General features: G+C 31.3%; 1 protein-coding gene across 3 annotated transcripts; it reads left to right on the top strand.

Annotated features, from left to right (window-relative positions):
- The first annotated feature begins 7,349 nt into the window (after positions 1-7,349).
- Positions 7,350-16,836, top strand: LOC116425628 (glutathione S-transferase 1-like). Of its 3 annotated transcripts, none has more exons than XM_076373413.1 (7): positions 7,350-7,593; positions 7,677-7,780; positions 10,824-10,972; positions 11,845-11,903; positions 13,209-13,350; positions 14,079-14,243; positions 15,894-16,836. In XM_076373413.1, the coding sequence occupies exons 2-7, from the start codon at positions 7,693-7,695 to the stop codon at positions 16,041-16,043; spliced, it is 753 nt and encodes a 250-aa protein (XP_076229528.1). In that variant the 5' UTR covers positions 7,350-7,593; positions 7,677-7,692; the 3' UTR covers positions 16,044-16,836. The 3 variants fall into 3 exon arrangements, with proteins under 3 accessions (XP_076229528.1, XP_031829454.2, XP_076229529.1); XM_031973594.2 differs by having other exon boundaries at positions 7,355-7,474; XM_076373414.1 differs by lacking the exon at positions 7,350-7,593 and having other exon boundaries at positions 7,719-8,055; positions 15,894-16,835.
- The last annotated feature ends 702 nt before the right edge of the window (positions 16,837-17,538 follow it).

Here is a 17,538-nt window from a genome sequence, read left to right as displayed (position 1 = left end):
TTGATTTTGTATCAATTCCTGTATTGTCTGATTAATCAGTCTTTCCAATTCTTACGTTTCCTCGTTTCTGTTTCCATCAAGAGGAATTTATCGTCTAATTTGTTTACCTTTATTTTGTAATCAGTTATTTGACCATGTAGTTACAGTAGGAATAAGTATATACAAAGAGCTAATACATTTAGTGTTAAACAAGTGATTTGTTTTCACCGATGTTTTACATTCTAAAGTAATTACAGATATTTTTTCAACTTCTCGATTTAAAAAAATACTTTGCTTAGGTACTGGACTATAGTTTAAGTGGGTATAAGAATATTATCAAATGGTTGACAAAAATTAAGTCGGAGATACCTAAATACGAGGAAATAGAATGTGAGCCGCTAAAAATCATAAGAAGACGGGCCTATGGAGGATTCTTGGATGAGACAAATCGCCTGAAAAACGCTACTTGAAACATCATATCAAATAGATTGAGTAAGATTTATATTGAGTATCATTGGACGACGAGATCGCTATTATAAAAGCAATAAAGTATGAACCGTAAAGAATTTTACACTATTTCTTATTATTTTGTATCTATCGCAATTATTAGAGTAGAAACTATAACTCGCAGATTTAATACGAATTTTTCTAAAGCTATTGATAGATTAGGATGTTTATATAAATAACTGCAGCTTATTTATTATTCTTTTATATAATATCACTTATAACTGTAATTGTCAGGTTTCTTTTATATAATATCACTTATAACTGTAATTGTCAGGTTTCTTTTATCATTATAATTATAGAAAACCTAAATATTTAATTTGAAGCATAGTGAAAAAGAATTGAAAATGTGGAAAGCTAATGCACACCTACTATGGATGCTAATAAATTTATAATTTAGATAAAATTTTCTATAAAAACTTATCAACTTCATCTATGGTAACAATAAATATATAATAATATAACAATAAATTTTACTTTAAACTCTTTAATTTTTAATTTCCACTTATTTCGTTATTTACAAACTGCTGTTAAATATACATAAATAAATAATATTTGCAGTAAAGATTTTTAGTAAATTATTAATAACCTCTCTAAAGTTAAATTATTCTGTTTCACACAATTAACGAACGAGCAGGTATTTCAAAAGACCTTAAAATGTAGGCAACCTTTGAAAGTACTCACTTTATACGCTTCAATACTGCATGATTTTATCATCAAAGTTAATATGTGAAACAAGAATAAAATAACGAATCCATTACTCTATTACTGTTTATTTATCCAACCTCGGTAAATATATAATATTTATTTAAAATATTTCGTTTCTTCATTAATTATTCATCTCAGGCAGTCAATATGATGCCAGTGTTATTCCACTAACATAAAATCCGATAGATTATCCTTAACGTTTTGAAAGCAACGAGCAAAACACCAATAATAAATCTGGATAAAAGAGACACAGTTAGACCCTTTATTTAGCTTTATTTAGTTTTGAAAAACGAATGGAGAAATGGGTTTAGTAGACTTAGTAACCTTTTGTTTTTATATTTCAACGTTGAATCACTACATGAGTCATTCGAAAAGATCCTTTGATTAAAATACTCGGTTTACTGCATATTTTTACTGCACCTATGTTCATACACTACAAATGGAAAGTTCCCAATCAGTTTTGTATTTTCCAACAATATAGTTTAACTGTTCAACGACAAAACAGAATCACTAATTAATCAGAATGTACTCCCAGTTGAAAAAATGACTTCTTGAAAATTTATAGATTAAAATTAAAGTAAGAATTAATAGAGTCATAAATTTGGAGTTAATCCATCATATTTACCAATTTATTTATTTATTTATAGTTCCTGCGTTTAAATGGAATACACAAAACGTATGAATTATACAAAATGTATAAAACGGAAAGTATATTATCAGTTAATTTAATGTGACATAACACACTTTTATCGAAATTCCGTATTAGTATCTTGTTCGATAAAAATGTTTGGAAAACACTCGTCACTAAAAGTCACAGTGAATTTTCGAAACAACTATTTACTTATTGATAACATTCGAAAAGTATCTTTCAATGCAACAGCATTTTTTAATTTCAATGAAAAGATACTCAGCATAGCTTTGCTGGACTCAATCTAATAATTATGAAAATGATATGAAATTTTATATCGTTTTGATAAATACAAATCACAATATATCAAAATAACTACATTGAATATTTTATGAAATACATGTCTGGATTCTTTTTTCCATTTTTCTTTCTCGAGAAATTTGAATAAAAGCATGAAGGACACCGCATACACCAATGACGTTATGTTAAACGTATAAAAAAGGTGCACCAGCCCGGACGGAAAATTGTACAGTGTCTCATTCAAATATTTTTCTCGTAGATAATTACTTATTCAAGAGGATAGACTGTAAAAACGACAGTGTGCGCTTTTATCTTGATATTTTCTTTAAATTTTTTGTACATATACAAAAAAGAAGGCATATATATAACCCTCATTAAATGTATAGTGTATACGTTCATTTTTCGATACTGTTTTAGAATGTACCTTTGTTTTAAACCTAATATAAGCAACTAATATCTTAAATTAATTATCAAAGATCATATTGCATTACCATGCAGTTTGCAAGCCAAAAGCGTTTAACCTAGCTGCTGAGATGCTATCACATTTTTATGCCAAGCCACTTGATTAGTACTTAACTCATGCCTATTATATTATCAATTCTCTCTACCATTTGTTTCGTAAAGTTAATTACTTTAACAGATTAATAACTTATACACTATAGGTGAAAACAGACATACATGTCTGCAAACAGAAATTTCTCGCATCATCGAAATTCGAATTATCGGGATTCATGTTATCAAGGTTCGAATTATCGAGACTCAAGTCATCGAAGTTCAAGTTATTCAAGTCTGACTTATCGAGGTTCACATAATCAAGATTCAAATTATCAAGCTTACAGTTATCGAGGTTTAAATTATAATGTTTCGAATTATCAAGATTCTACTGCCTTTAAAATGTATAAATAAAACATTTTTTTATATAATCTTCCAGATGCGTAAATAAATTACAAAGCGCAGCAAGGTTAATGCGTGTTTGTATGCGTATAGAACGATTGTTCTAAGAATTACGCAAGGAACAGTAATTCCTCTGTCGTTGTTCGGCGATGATGCAGCAGAATCTGGTGCCGGTTCCCTGCAACCAGCTCGACCGCGGCTTGAAAAACCCGTTACTTCCGTTCCCGGAATTCCTGTCCGCCGGTCTACGGCATTCTCCGTTCCTGAATTTAATTAACCCACAGTCCATTTAGAGGACCCGGCTCCGTGGATCGCCCTCGAGGAATCATCGAGGGGAAGATAATGTTTTTACAGGGGAAATTGAGAACGCTCGCTCGAGAACTTTTGCAACGCAGAGAGTGAACCGCACAAATTTTCTCTTCCATCTGTATCATGAATTCGGATTACTTTTTGTATCCTGGTGCTGCGAATCCATCGACCATTTTTCCTGCCTCTTGCTTTCGTAGAGCGTGATTTTCAATTTTATTTATTATTTCATCTTTAAAATGCATATCGTGCAAGAGAGGAAACAGGAATTCCCTTTTGTGGAGATAGATAATTAAAATGATATTTCAATTATATTTATTGCTCAACTGCTTTTGTCCGGAGGAAGTAAATTTTCATTATTACCGTTGTTTGATTTGGTTCAACGTGATATTTATATTTATGTTTGTTTAAAATTGATAATGACCTTTGAAATTTGTAAAATATTTGAATTGTTTTATGAAAGTCGAATACTCTTTTTCTATAAAATAAAGAAGAACGATACAATCAAATTTTTTTAATCTAATTTTATAGGTATCCGTTACTTCAATGATGATGTTTGAAAAAATTATTTGTAAGCATGGACACGTACATGTACAGAATAAAGTACACAGTTTTCAACGAGGTCGCAACAGCTAACTGGTTAATTTAAAATATTATATGAAAGGTTAAAGAATCATTTACATAGATTTTGATAAAAATATTCGAATTATCGTCATGCACAGTAAGTATAGTATAAAATATTCATACTGAAAATTACTACTGTAACAACTTTGAAGATATGCATACGCTGTATGTATTACAATACTATCTTTGCGAGTAAAAAAAAGAAACGATTGGACATGCGATAGCTAGCACGAAAGTATTCTGCAAAGTGAGGTCCGTATATCTGAAGAAAATGGAAGCGTTATTGAGTTGGAGCATAAAACAAGAGCCGTGAGTTACTGGAGAAAGATGAAAAACGAAAACGTTTTCCTCAGAAAAATGCACGAAATTGATTTAGGAAAGTAATATCTTTATCTGAACTCTATAAACAGGAACCTCGCAAAACCAATAACGAACCTTTATAGGATAAGAGAATTTTTATTACAAAATATATACAGGCAACCCTCAGATAACACGATATTTGAGTTACACAGAGTCTCGGCTGACACGAGTAAAAATTCCAATAACTCTTGTGTAACAAGGTAAAAAATTGTATGATTTCTTTAAAGTTCACTAGACTTATATGATCTTCGACCCCTTTTACTCGAGAGGCGACTTTCAATTGTCATTTGATTAAACAAAGCATAATTATAAAATTTAAAATTCAATATTAACATTAAATATCAATTTGTATTAATTTGCATTAATTTTTATTAATAATTATTAATTTATATTAATATTAAACGTACCGCGATCGGTCGAATGACGGGTTTTAAAATTTGGTTTATAATCCTGCTTTTCTTTCGTTCAATTAACTTTTTATCCAATTAATTCCTGCATTGTCCGATTAATCAGTTTTTCCAATTTTGTCTTCCCATTTGTTTTTGTCTCCACAAAGAAGAATGTATCGTTCAACTTGTTTACTTTTCCATCACTTAATTTATGCAACGTTATTCTTTTCGTTATATGTAAAACACATCTGCAATAGTTCATAAGAAAATAATTAATATTTACAATGAAAGTATTGAAAGAAAAATCTGCGTGAATCAAGAGTCAGGTGTAAGTGACATTGACATTCGGCCATAGCCTTTGGAGACAGAGAATGTGATCATATATTCTTCGTTGATAACAAGTAACTCATTACAGTAGAATCTTGAAAGAGAGAAAAATCATCGAACGACGAATTACCATGTAAAGTTATACTATAACAACTGCAATATGAAGTACGTGCTTTGCAGTATTATCATTCAAATTTTTAATATAATTAGTATATATATATCTTATAAAAATTATAGAAATACAATCTTTTTTTTTGTTAATGTTGTTTGCGTTACCTAAACAAAAGTATTCATTTTTTAAACAAGTTCGGATATTTAACACTTTTGTTACGTAAGTAATTGCAAGATGGAGAAATTGAAACCAGTTGTTTTCATCGGTATGGTAGCTCGTTTGAAGCAATTCCATAAAATCACGAACTTTAAACACCATTAACGATTGAAAATTTTTAAAAACTTGACTTTCTTTTACACGTTTATGTAGATTGACATTTTTAAAACATTATAAGGGAAGTCTGATGTAGAAATTCGAAGAAATAGGAGAGCCACAACATTTTATAGGAAACGGTCTAGGTTGCTTGAGGACTTAAAAAAACATTAAAAGCATTTTTCTCGAAAATACTTTTTCCCTTTACAGTCAGTGTGAAAACTCCAACATTCGACTAATTGACTTGGACTTTTGCGTGTAGGTTCCTAATGTCATTTCGCATCTGTTAACGAAGCTCCTTTTTAATTTAAGTCTCCCTTTTTCAACCATAGCGAAAGAAAAAGAGTTTATTCTTGAAAAAATCCGTCACGCTTTCATAAACACACTGATATTTCTTTATTTTCAAACATATTAAATAATTATTTAAAAAGTAAATTTTATTTTCTAGTTCATGTAATCATCTATCATTTTCACAGTTTGTATTCATGCTGCAGCTGTTTAATTTCAAAGGAGATTCCAGATATATTTATTATACTTCAGAATCAAAACTGATTATTAGCTCAAACATTTTACTTGAATATGATGAGGAGATAAACCTTGATGCCTGACTGGGAAGATGAATGTACTTCGATGATTTATAATAAACGAATCATTTGTTAAGTGGACAAAATATATTTAACAAAACGAGATTACATATTATACGGTCGACCATGTGACCACATGACTACGAGAAGGAACGCGTACATAACAACTGAACGAAACAAAAACGCGAGGGTGGACGCGTCGAAGATGATGCTCGATGTTCAGCGCGTGCTTATTGCCGCGGCTTCTATGAACAGCTCAACAGAATACTTCAGAGTACTTCGTCTAATAAATTATTGAAAAATGCCGATTCAAAATTATAATATCTACTTCTATTAAAAAACTGATTAAGAAATTTCTAGCTATTAATTAGTGATTTTAAAAAATTGTTTAATAATGTCAATAGATTAAATGTTGAAAGCTCGTTAGAAAGAAGCATTGACATTAAATAAAGAACACACACTAATATTCCACACTATTGAATATTATTAAATAGATCAGAGTAAGCAGAAAACGATTACATGAACAAATCACTTAGATTACGTTAAAAATTCACGACCTCAATTATCAATATCAAAATTGGCTTGTCACTTTTGGTTAGTCCTTTACGAAATGTGTACAGAAACAGAATTCTAAGAAAATTTCTTAAAACTGAACAAATTAAAGATAAAGTAAAGTTTATTTATTTGTCTATACCAATATGCTCATTAATAAACGAACATTTTTATAAAATTATAACAATCACCAAAAAATTTACAGACATGGTAACTCACACATGGATACGATCAATGCATCACAAACAATTTAATATTTGATTTTCATATTGTCTTTAAAGCCAGACACCCGAATCGTAGCACAATCCGATTCAAAACCACTATCGATAATTAACCTATATTTTCAGTAGCAGTGTTTCCATGGTAGTAACCGCAAGTGATTAGAACTACATTTCCGGTGGCGTACGCACTCGGAATGGCGTTAAATCAAAGGATTTGCGGTCTCCTTGGATTCCCAGGATTTCCATATTTAAACGAGAAGATCCGCGAAAGTCACACGTTTGCGTCTAATCCCGGTGTATGTCGTTTGAAAAATGGGTCGCTGCGCTGGCAAGGCCACAATTTTATAGATTCGCGTTTTACGAAGCGGCACGGTCACGTATTGAAGTTTCTTCTACGAAAATAAAGGAACTTATTTAGCGATTCGCCGATAAAAATGAACTACCCTCGATTCTTTTCACGGAACACGTAAATTCTTGTGAAACGAGAATCCTCGTTGTTGTATATACAGTGATGCCAATAGTGAAATTCTCGCGGACAGTGCACAGTTGGATGCAGTACATTGAGCAGCGAGGCGTCTGGAGTCAATACTTCAAAGCTGTACCACGACTGAGAAAAATAAACATACAAGAGAGAAAATTTTATTTTCAGTGATTTTCACTTCAGCTTCATAAATGTAACACCAATGGATTGCTAAGATTCTCCCGATTAAAATGAGTACAAATACAACGCAAACTGGACTAGTTTTATCGATCTTGAAATCGTGTACTTAATTTTATGATTTGTTTTAAATCGGTAAAATTCCATTGGTGCTTATAAAAATGGGATTAAAATTATGGAAAATAGAATTTTCTTTGTTGGACGTTTACTTGTTACAGTCGCGGTATCCTACTGATGTGTGTCTGTTACCTTTCTTTTCATTCTATTCGTTATCTGCGCCTGCCTAATGAGAGGGAGTTTGTCGTGCTCGAGGAACTAACTGGTGAGAGAAGGGTGGAGATAAGGCTTAGAAAAACCGTACGGGTTTTAGTGAAATTTAAGCGGGCATTACTGTATCTTCTAAACTGTTTGACGAAGCACTGCCACTGGTCCGCTGTAGTAACCTTACTTTAAGCTTCTTAAAGTTTCGCATTAGAAAACTAAATTACTTCAATCGTACGCTTCCTAAGAAATTGCAGAGCTTTGACATTTTAACACTAAACGTACCGGCTGTTTCTTTTTATTGTGATCGCTCAACTAACTGGCTACAAAATAAAGGTGAGCAAGTTAAGTGATACATTTTTTTTAGTGAAAACAGAAACCACAGGAAAGACATACATTGAAAAACTGATTAATCGTATAATATAGGAATTAATATAAAGTTGAACGAAAGGAAACGCAGGATTTTAGATCTGGCCATTTGATCGGTTTCTGGTAGGGTTAATGTTAAATTCCAATTAATTCCAATTAATTAATTATTATGTTAATAAATATTAATTATATTCAACAGTTGTATGATTGTCAAGTATAATAGTGTACTATTAACGTATATGTTAAATTTCAATGTTAATATGTATATGAAGTCTTAAAAAGTAAATTACATACCATGCCCCGTATCAATTGCAAAGAAATTCGGGAACTAGGTTCTTTACGGTTAGTGATTATTACATTGCATAAATAGAAACAGTACGTATACTTGTTTTTCTTTCAAACGTGCCCCGTCAACCCGCACTAAAACATTCTGTTTTTACGTCCCAGTTTTTAGTATTCCACGGTTCTGTGTTACGAATTCCCTGCCAGAATCAATCGACACGCGCGCTTTATTTCTTCCAATATGTTGTTTCACTAATTAAGAACGGTTCGCTCCTTTTTGTCGCATATAGCTTGATTGATATGTTTTTCAATAAGCAACTGCGACAACGATGTTGATAAGGTCAAGCTTTTGTGTGAAGTTTGTGGAATACACAAAGTATTACAAATGGGAACCAATTGAAACTGCACGCGAATTGTTCGAAATATTCAAAACGCCGGTAAATTTCGAAACATTTATTATTTGTTTTATAATCGATAACATTTCTTTGTTTAATATCGATTTGTGTTTTGAATAAGATAAAATTGATCTGTTTAAAAATATTCACTTCTTCGACATAATTTGTTAAATAGGCATCCAGTTGTAACAATGAAGTAATTAAATAACGTTTATTTATGAAAATACTTCGTTTTATCGCGAACGTAACTGAACAGTTTCGAATACAGTTTGTGTCTTATTCTATAATTTACATTTCAAACGTGTCTTAAAAGTTTGAGATAAAGTTCGTCTCGTATCTTTTGTTTCACTTTTGAGAGCCTCGTTCTTAGATCTAGACATTTGAATGCAAACGATGCATCGCATTCCTTTGTTATGAGATAATGAGAGCACAGAATCATTCTTATTGATGATTAAGTACCAAGAAAATATAGAATTGTTTCTACTTCTCTCAGTTTACTCAGTTGTACTGTATTGTTTATGTCTTGGTTCCACTTCTCATTGTGCGCCATCTGCAATGTTTCAGTTTGAATCCAATGATAAGAAGAATGTAACGATAGATTTATTCTGTAATGGAGACTGAATCGTTGCAATTAAAAAAAGAATGTAAGATGAAGTGGGTAAATTCGTAAATTGGGCAAGAGCATTTACTGGTTTTTTTATTATAATATCAGCGAAATTTTAAAAATATAGACGAAAATATAGACAAATATAGACGAAGAATATCTCTAGAATTTTTCTCTTTTCTTCAGTAAATCATTAATGATGTAGCTGTATCGACCATAATTAAGAAAGAAATCATAGAGAAAAGGGTTAAACAGTAATACCTGCGCAATGCGTTTGATACCAACAATGTCAAATATTGATAAAACAATCTAAAATACATGGGTTTACAGTGCAATTTTAGAAAAACCAGTCTGTACTTTCTCCATCTCATATTAATATCTATAATTTCGATTCACTTGTTTTCATGCTTAACCAGTCAACTGCGTTTGACGAATATACGTATCGTCTTAAAACTTGAAATGACACTAATCTTTTCAACGATGAATTAGTTATTTTTTCAGATACTCACGTGATTTTTCTTCGTTTTGTTTTAACTTTTCATTAGAATATGTTAGTAGTGCATGTGCATTGCGTTGGACGAGCACATACTTCATTGCTTGACTTCATTGCGCGCACAATGAGAGACTTTTCAAACTAAATTTCACAGTTAACTGGTTAATTGCTTCGATGATAGTCTAACTAGGTTCCCACTGTCACTCTAGTGACACTCCCTTACGACAAATTACCCACTACGCACTTAAGTACTTTTACTTGTTTCTATTGAATATTACATAGAACTGCTCACATACACAATCTCGGGCAGCTCCTTAAGTAGAAGCAGTGAGAGAACGCTGTTTCCGAGTTAGTAGTATAGGGAGAGTACATAAGTTAGACACCTCTGTAGTCGCAGTACCATGATGAAAATGCACCTGTATGTATTTGTAGTAACAACCTGTTAACTGTGGAACTTAGTTTGAAAAATCTCTCGTTTTGCGCGTAATAAAATCAGAAAATGAAGTACGTACTCTTCAAACGCAGGACCAATGCACCTATGGTATATTTTAATGAAAAATCAAAGCAAAATAAAGAAGGATTACATGTTTATCTGAAAAATAAAGAATTTATCGTTGAAAGAATTAGTTTAAACTTTAAGATGATGCATATATATACACGTCAAGCGCAGTTAACTGGTTAACATGTTGACTGCCACTGGAAACTACAGTGTGTTATATATTATTTATTCTCTCGTAACAAAGATAAAAAGGAACAATTATCAATTACCTGGTATGACAGTCTTTACGTTACACTATTATTTAAGTATTTAGGTTATTGAACATTTTTCTTAAACATTAGTTATCTCACGAATTATGATTGTTTTCGTGTAATTTGGTAGCTTCGGTCGTCGGTAACCGCCGTGGCAGTCTACGTGTTAATGTTGAATAACTTTGAAATAATATTTTACTTGTCATTATAGGAACCAAAATGCCGATCGACTTTTATTATGAGGACAAGAGTCCTTCATGTCGTGCTGTATACTTAACGATCTCTGCGCTCGGAATTCCAGTGAACTTCAAAGAAATCCTCATTCCAAATGGTGACACTTTGAAGCCCGAATTTTTGAAGGTATGAAAAGAATTAAACTATAGTAGAACCACGTACAAGTGAACATTACCACTAAAACTACCGAGCAAGTAGAATGACTTATTTCTACCTTTTTTATAAAAATTAGAACAATACATTTCTTGAGAGTCGAAGGGTCACCTAGTCGTGTACCTGTGTAAATACACAAATTGAATTGAAAATCTTTCGCAAAAACGTCTTAATAATTTAAGTACATGTAAAGTAAGAATTCCCGCGACATCACTAATAGGCTCCTTTTGACATACCATAGCTCACGATACCGAATGGTGTAACATGACCCAATCACTTATTATATAAGTTTTTATATCAATAAAATTGTAATAAATTTTATATTAATAAAATTATAAAATTCTATAACTAAATAAAATTATATAAATTACAATCGTAATTCTGTCGCATTTGTGTCATTTTAATTAGAAACATAATGATGAAAGTTTCATTTATCAGAAGTCAAAAATAAAAAAGTTTGATTTTGGAGTTAAAGATCTCAAGCTCACCGCGAGCCTTTAATGTTGCCGAACGCTTCGACTGTCAGTCTTTCTTTTTCCTTCACACGCGTTGTACTTCTTCATGATTACAATATTTTGGTCCTGATCAGTATTGCAATTATCCAACGTTCATTGTATAATGCGATTAAAAAATACCGCGTTATAGTGATTTCACGTTTACGAATCTCGCGTTTAATTTCCTTTTTTATTACTACATAATTCATCTTCTTTCTCTGCTTGTATTATTTTTTTATGAATAATCTCACTTTTATCATTATTTTTCAATAATTTTCTAATCATTAAATTTTATTGCGTGTTCTACTATACAGTCACAGTAGGGTGCATTTAACATTCTTCTTCCTACAGATGAACCCTCAGCACCTGATTCCAACAATCGACGACGATGGTTTCCACTTATGGGAAAGGTAAAGATATCTTAACGCTAACATTTATTTCCGTATGCAGAAGTCATTTGCGTAATACAGATAAGTAAAAACTGTTTTATATAGGTAATTTATACGAAGGAACACTGATATAAATATATGAATTTTTAACGATAGACAAGAAAATAAATTTTCATAAATTTTCTGTATTGAAATGTGTATACCAGTCCAATCACTGATAATACAATTACCAAATGGGATCAATTATTTTAACCCCTCAGTACTTTGCTGATGAAATGTATTGGATCAATAATATAAGCAATTATTCGCATGACAGATATGACTAACTTACTACTCTAATAACAGATTATTTGTGAAGACAAAATCAACGAACTAAATCGATTGAAATAATATATCAACACAGTAGTGAATAATTGTATATATTCATCGAACAAAAATACAAAATACGTTGAATGTTCGATACGAACGTTGTTAATTTTGTTTTTGTTTTGTGGAATTGGTTATAACAGTAAAAAATCAACGTCCATTGAAATACGATAAAAACATTCTTAATGTGTACTGACGTGACAATGTTGACAAATAAGCAATCCTCGTATAACTTACACTTAATAATATCTATTGAAATCAATAGGGTCGTGTGAACTTGCTCTCAATCGCATGAATACTTGATGCGTACCAATAGGAAAGAGTTACAGAAGAATCACTACAGAACATTACCTAACTGCAGCTATTATACACTTTATTGAATATCAGTAATACTCGTCAACATTACTTTCGTCACAAAAGATTTAAAGGTTGAATTCATATAACTTGTGTTTGACAATAGTATTGCCGGTTAGAGTGTTAAGTGTTAACCTCTTACAATATCGTGTCAGACACGTGACGAAGACTTAAAACTGATGTAGAGAAATTAAAATATTCAATTTTGCTCAATTCAAATTAAACACTATTTTTCTGCTGCCAATTGTTAACCTTCATAGTGTACATAGAATAAATATCAAATTTTATTTTTTTTCTAATAAATTATTAATGATAAAAATTTGTATCGTAGATCGTAAGTTTCTGTAATCCTAGTTTTAAGTCTAAAAAACATGCAATTTCTGAAAAGCTGAAATTAAACAATTATTGCGAAGATATTCTTCCACTCGCGAAATTGGTTGTATCGAACTAATATTCTATAATATGCATATTCTAGCTAACATTCCATAGAAACATTCCCTCTTTAATGATCTTGTCGCAGCCCAATGGAGACATTATTGCGTCAGAAATCCGCGACACTGTGGTGAAGGCAGATGAATATTGCATGGTTCATTCATTCTTTTGTAGCCGTGCTATTATGATGTACCTAGTGGACCAGTACGGCAGGTATGACTCATTATACCCGAAGGATCTCAAGAAACGCACTCTCGTTAATCAAAGACTGTTCTTCGATGCTTGCACCTTGTCCAGAGCCGTTGCAGACTGTTACGTAAGTTACCCTTTTATTGAATAATTTATTACCGCGATACAAAGTACGCATACGTTTTACGTTATCTAGTTGTCTTGTCATCATTGAAATACAAAGTTATGAGAGATAAAGAAAAAGTCTTTATGCGTTTAACCCTTTGCCCTATGATTTCTTCCTGAACTGTGATAACAAAGGAATAATACATAGTTTGAATTCAAACAGATTAAATAATATTAATGTTTGTTACATTCTATTTGAAATCTTTACGAGTCTGACACGAAATTATAGGGCAAGGGGTTAACACTGTGTTCTGTGTCTAAAAACAAAACAAAATAACGTATATCTGAAGTTCATTAATTGTTTTATTAAAAAGTAATAACAAGATTGTAAAACGTGACATAACTGATATGTTTATTGATATACATGAGTAAGCTTCGTATTTACTTGACTTTTTTCCTAAATTCGTGTAACTTAACCAATTTCATGGAATACAGAAATCAGTATTTTCGATTATTTTATTGTACTGTTAATGCTTTTATACTTCGTCTTTTCATCAGATTTCATTGCCAATCTATGTATCATAAAATTATATTATGACTCACAATATTACATTCATCTTTCTCGTAAATATTAACAGTGTGTAACAAATTTGTAATCAATAATTTTATTGACCCCCGTCAATAACACATTTTGACAGAGATCAAATAAGGAATAATTAATTGTAATCATTATTGATATATTTATTGCAGTTTTCCATGTTAATACATAATGCACCATTTGATCCAGCGAAACACGAGCTCATCGGAACGGCCCTATCCTTCCTCGAAATATTCCTCGAGGGAAAAGAGTTTACTGCGGGAAAGAATATGACAATCGCTGATTTATCCCTTATGACCAGCGTTACCACCCTAGAGGTAAAATTCTTAATAAGTATTTGAATAGCAATAACAATTGCAATCCTGATCCAACAAATCGTTTTGGTAAATATAATTTAATCACTTTTCTTTAAGACTATCACTCAATAAAAATTATTAAGCTGCTTTTTTTATATAAAACAGTTATTAAAGAACCTATTAATAATTGTCCAGTAAATAAAGTGTTGAAATACCTTGGCACTTTTCAACCTGTTTAATTCTATGGATTTGTAAGAAAAGATTGTATAAATATAATGTCTCTTTTTACAACATAAGAATTACAGTCCCAGTAGTACCGCACATTATATTCTTATTTACAGAAGCATTACCAAAATCGGTACATCTTTATTTCCTAACGGAAGGTCACATTGATCAGTCATTTGTGTTAGGTCTGGATTAGTATTTATTTAACCCTTTGTATGCCAGGAGAAATTTTCATACATATTGGAGAAATGCCAGATAGTTTTAAACAAAGATGCACGATTATAAACAAAAATGTATAGTTCTAAAGTTCATACAATTTTTACACAATACTAAAAACATATTAGTCTTCCTTTATTACTAATAAAATCAAACAAAACTTTTCGCAAGTACATAAAGGTGCGATAAATCGCTCCTTAGCACTCCAAGGGTTAAATTTCTACGTAAATTGTCCTACGGGAATCTTTAACACCAATTACTCGCTAAATAACCATAGAATTTCACATAATTTACTTGCCATTTATCTTATGACTATTTGTCATGACTATATACGAATGAGCGTTATCTTTGTACCAATTTGTACAAGTTTATACAGATGTTGCATATTTTCAAATAGACGATAAAAAAAATACTGACATTGAAATTCAATTTTCCTTATACAGTATTTTAATAAAATAAAAATAAAGTTAATCTTCATTAAATTTGACTATCATTTATACTTTATAATTTTCCATAAATTTGTATACGGGCTATAAATGCATAGTCAGCTATGAACTACTGATGAAATACAAATCTTGCAGATAAGTAATAAACTAATGTTTCACTATGTTAAATTTAACCTTGGGAAAGATTGTTGCAACAGAAATTAATCTGTATTTGAAAAAGGAGGTCACATCGAGTATAAACTTGTAGAAGTTTGTTTTACTCTTTCGAGACTACTGGGACATATATGTTTGCATTTAATTTAAACTTGACTGAAACATATATGTCCCAGTACACCAGCCAATTGGAACATATATGTCCCAGGCTGTATTTTTTTTGTTTTATCCTATCATTTTGAGTAAATTCATCAACTGAAGTATTAGAAATGTAGCCTCCCTCTTTTATTTTCCTTAAAAAAAATCCGTCTTTAAAGGCTTAATTATTTTGTTATTCTAATCATATCCTTACTATACATTTTATATAATATGGACACACTGCATAAAATTTCTATTAGGTTATGCTACTTTATAACCTCGTTTTTCATTTCAATATTTATATTATGATAAATAAGTATTGTATATAAACATATTGGAAGATAAACCAAATATGCACTACATAGTATAACGACATGAAATTGATCCTGAAAACTTCTTAAAAAATGGTCACCTTAATTGTACAATTTAATTTACCATAATTTAATATAAACAACTTTTTAATTTTAATTTTGTGCTCTCGATTTTTAAACAGGCCGTGGCGTACGACCAGTTTAGCAAATTTCCGAATATTACCAGATGGATGGCGAAGATGAAGAAAACGGCACCAAACTACGAAAAAGCAAATCAAGTCGGCCTGGAGAAAATCAATGTAATATGGAAGGCAATGATACCGCAAAAATAACTGCATTATAAATAATACAATAAGTAAATGAAAGAAGAAGTAAATTATAAATCGCATGTAATTTTTCATTTTGTCACGAAATTGTACAAAACGTCAACCAATCTGCACTTTCCCTGAAAATGAGGCAAGAGTATACTTACATATGAGTTAAAAACGCTTTGAAGTTTCATTCTGTACGTTTACATTGAATTTTATAAACATTATTTGATAAATGTGTAAGAAATTTGATGTTGTTGGTGATAGAAAATATTCAAAACACGCAAAGTTAATAAGAACAGAAATTTATTAACTAATTCTACAACAGAGAGCACACAAAGCACTATCACTACGCACTTGCTTTTAACCCCTTGTCTTACAACAACGTGTGAGACCCGTGGTAAACATTTTAAATAGAATTTAACAAACATAAATACTACTCAATTCCTTTGAATCCAAATTAAATATTTATCTTCTATCGTCAATTATTATATTCTAGGGCAAACATAGACGTAGAATATGCACAGAATTTTTATCTTATTTCAACAAATTATAACTGACAAAGCTGTTGTATCGATCATAATTGAAAAATAAATCATATGGCAAGTGGTTAAAGCACACTCTATTCGCTCTTTCTTTCTTACTCTTACACCCTTCCCACTCCCACCCTAACCTTTCGTCTATAATCAAAATTCACGCGGTCATGTACATATATATCTACACGCTTTATTCTCACGGTCCCAGTTGCTCGGTCACAAACACTCTTCTTTCGCGCTTCTCCAGGCACTCCACTTTTTCACGAACAGTCACCCTTATTTCCAAACAAGCCGGCGCCATCTTGTTACAAAACAACACCGGCCACCCACAGGCACGCTCAACCATCCATACCCACAAATGTTTATATTAATTTTGATTGATGCAGTTGCTCGCATATGTATCTTAATTGCGTGTTTTTAAATTCCTAGTTTCCAAGATCCAAATGAACGAACATCAACTTTTCTAGGAACAATAGAATAAATTGTACAATAAATGTCTGTAAACCTAGTGCTAATAAGCCTGTTATGATTTTTACCAAATTATAATATGTTATTTAAGTTTATCCTATCACTCAGTGGACAACACCTATGTCAAAGGGTTGATATTCACTTTTAGTAGATTGGCACATGTTAGTTATTCAAATTTTACTCATATTATATTTAAAAAAAGCCAGTAAACGTTCTTACTTACTCACTTCACCTTGCATTCTTTTTTTAATTACAACCATTCAATCTCCATTACAAAATAAATCTACCGTTAAATTGTTATTTTCATTGGATCCAAACTGAAGTATTGCAGATGGCGCACAATGAGAATTGGAACCAAGATGTTGGCACTAGAACTACTGCCCATTTAATACGATTGATATACAATCCCTATAAAAATTGTAACAAAACATTATTTTCAGTATCTTCAAACAACTGATAGCGCTAGAAATGATGATTTCCCAAATCTTTCGCAGCAAGTTATTTTGGGACAGGCC

The sequence above is a fragment of the Nomia melanderi genome, chromosome 13 (genome assembly GCF_051020985.1).
Source record: "Nomia melanderi isolate GNS246 chromosome 13, iyNomMela1, whole genome shotgun sequence".
NCBI lineage: Eukaryota > Metazoa > Arthropoda > Insecta > Hymenoptera > Halictidae > Nomia > Nomia melanderi.
This window is presented reverse-complemented; position numbering and strand designations above follow the sequence as displayed.

What these genes read in the sequence shown, in the direction of transcription:
- LOC116425628 (XM_076373413.1), top strand. Translation starts at nt 7,693, where the DNA reads ATGTGTGTCTGTTACCTTTCTTTTCATTCTATTCGTTATCTGCGCCTG. An exon ending in GGTTTCCACTTATGGGAAAG is followed by an intron (nt 11,904 to 13,208) that starts GTAAAGATATCT and finishes ATTCTTTTGTAG; the next exon opens with CCGTGCTATTATGATGTACC. An exon ending in CCAGCGTTACCACCCTAGAG is followed by an intron (nt 14,244 to 15,893) that starts GTAAAATTCTTA and finishes ATTTTTAAACAG; the next exon opens with GCCGTGGCGTACGACCAGTT.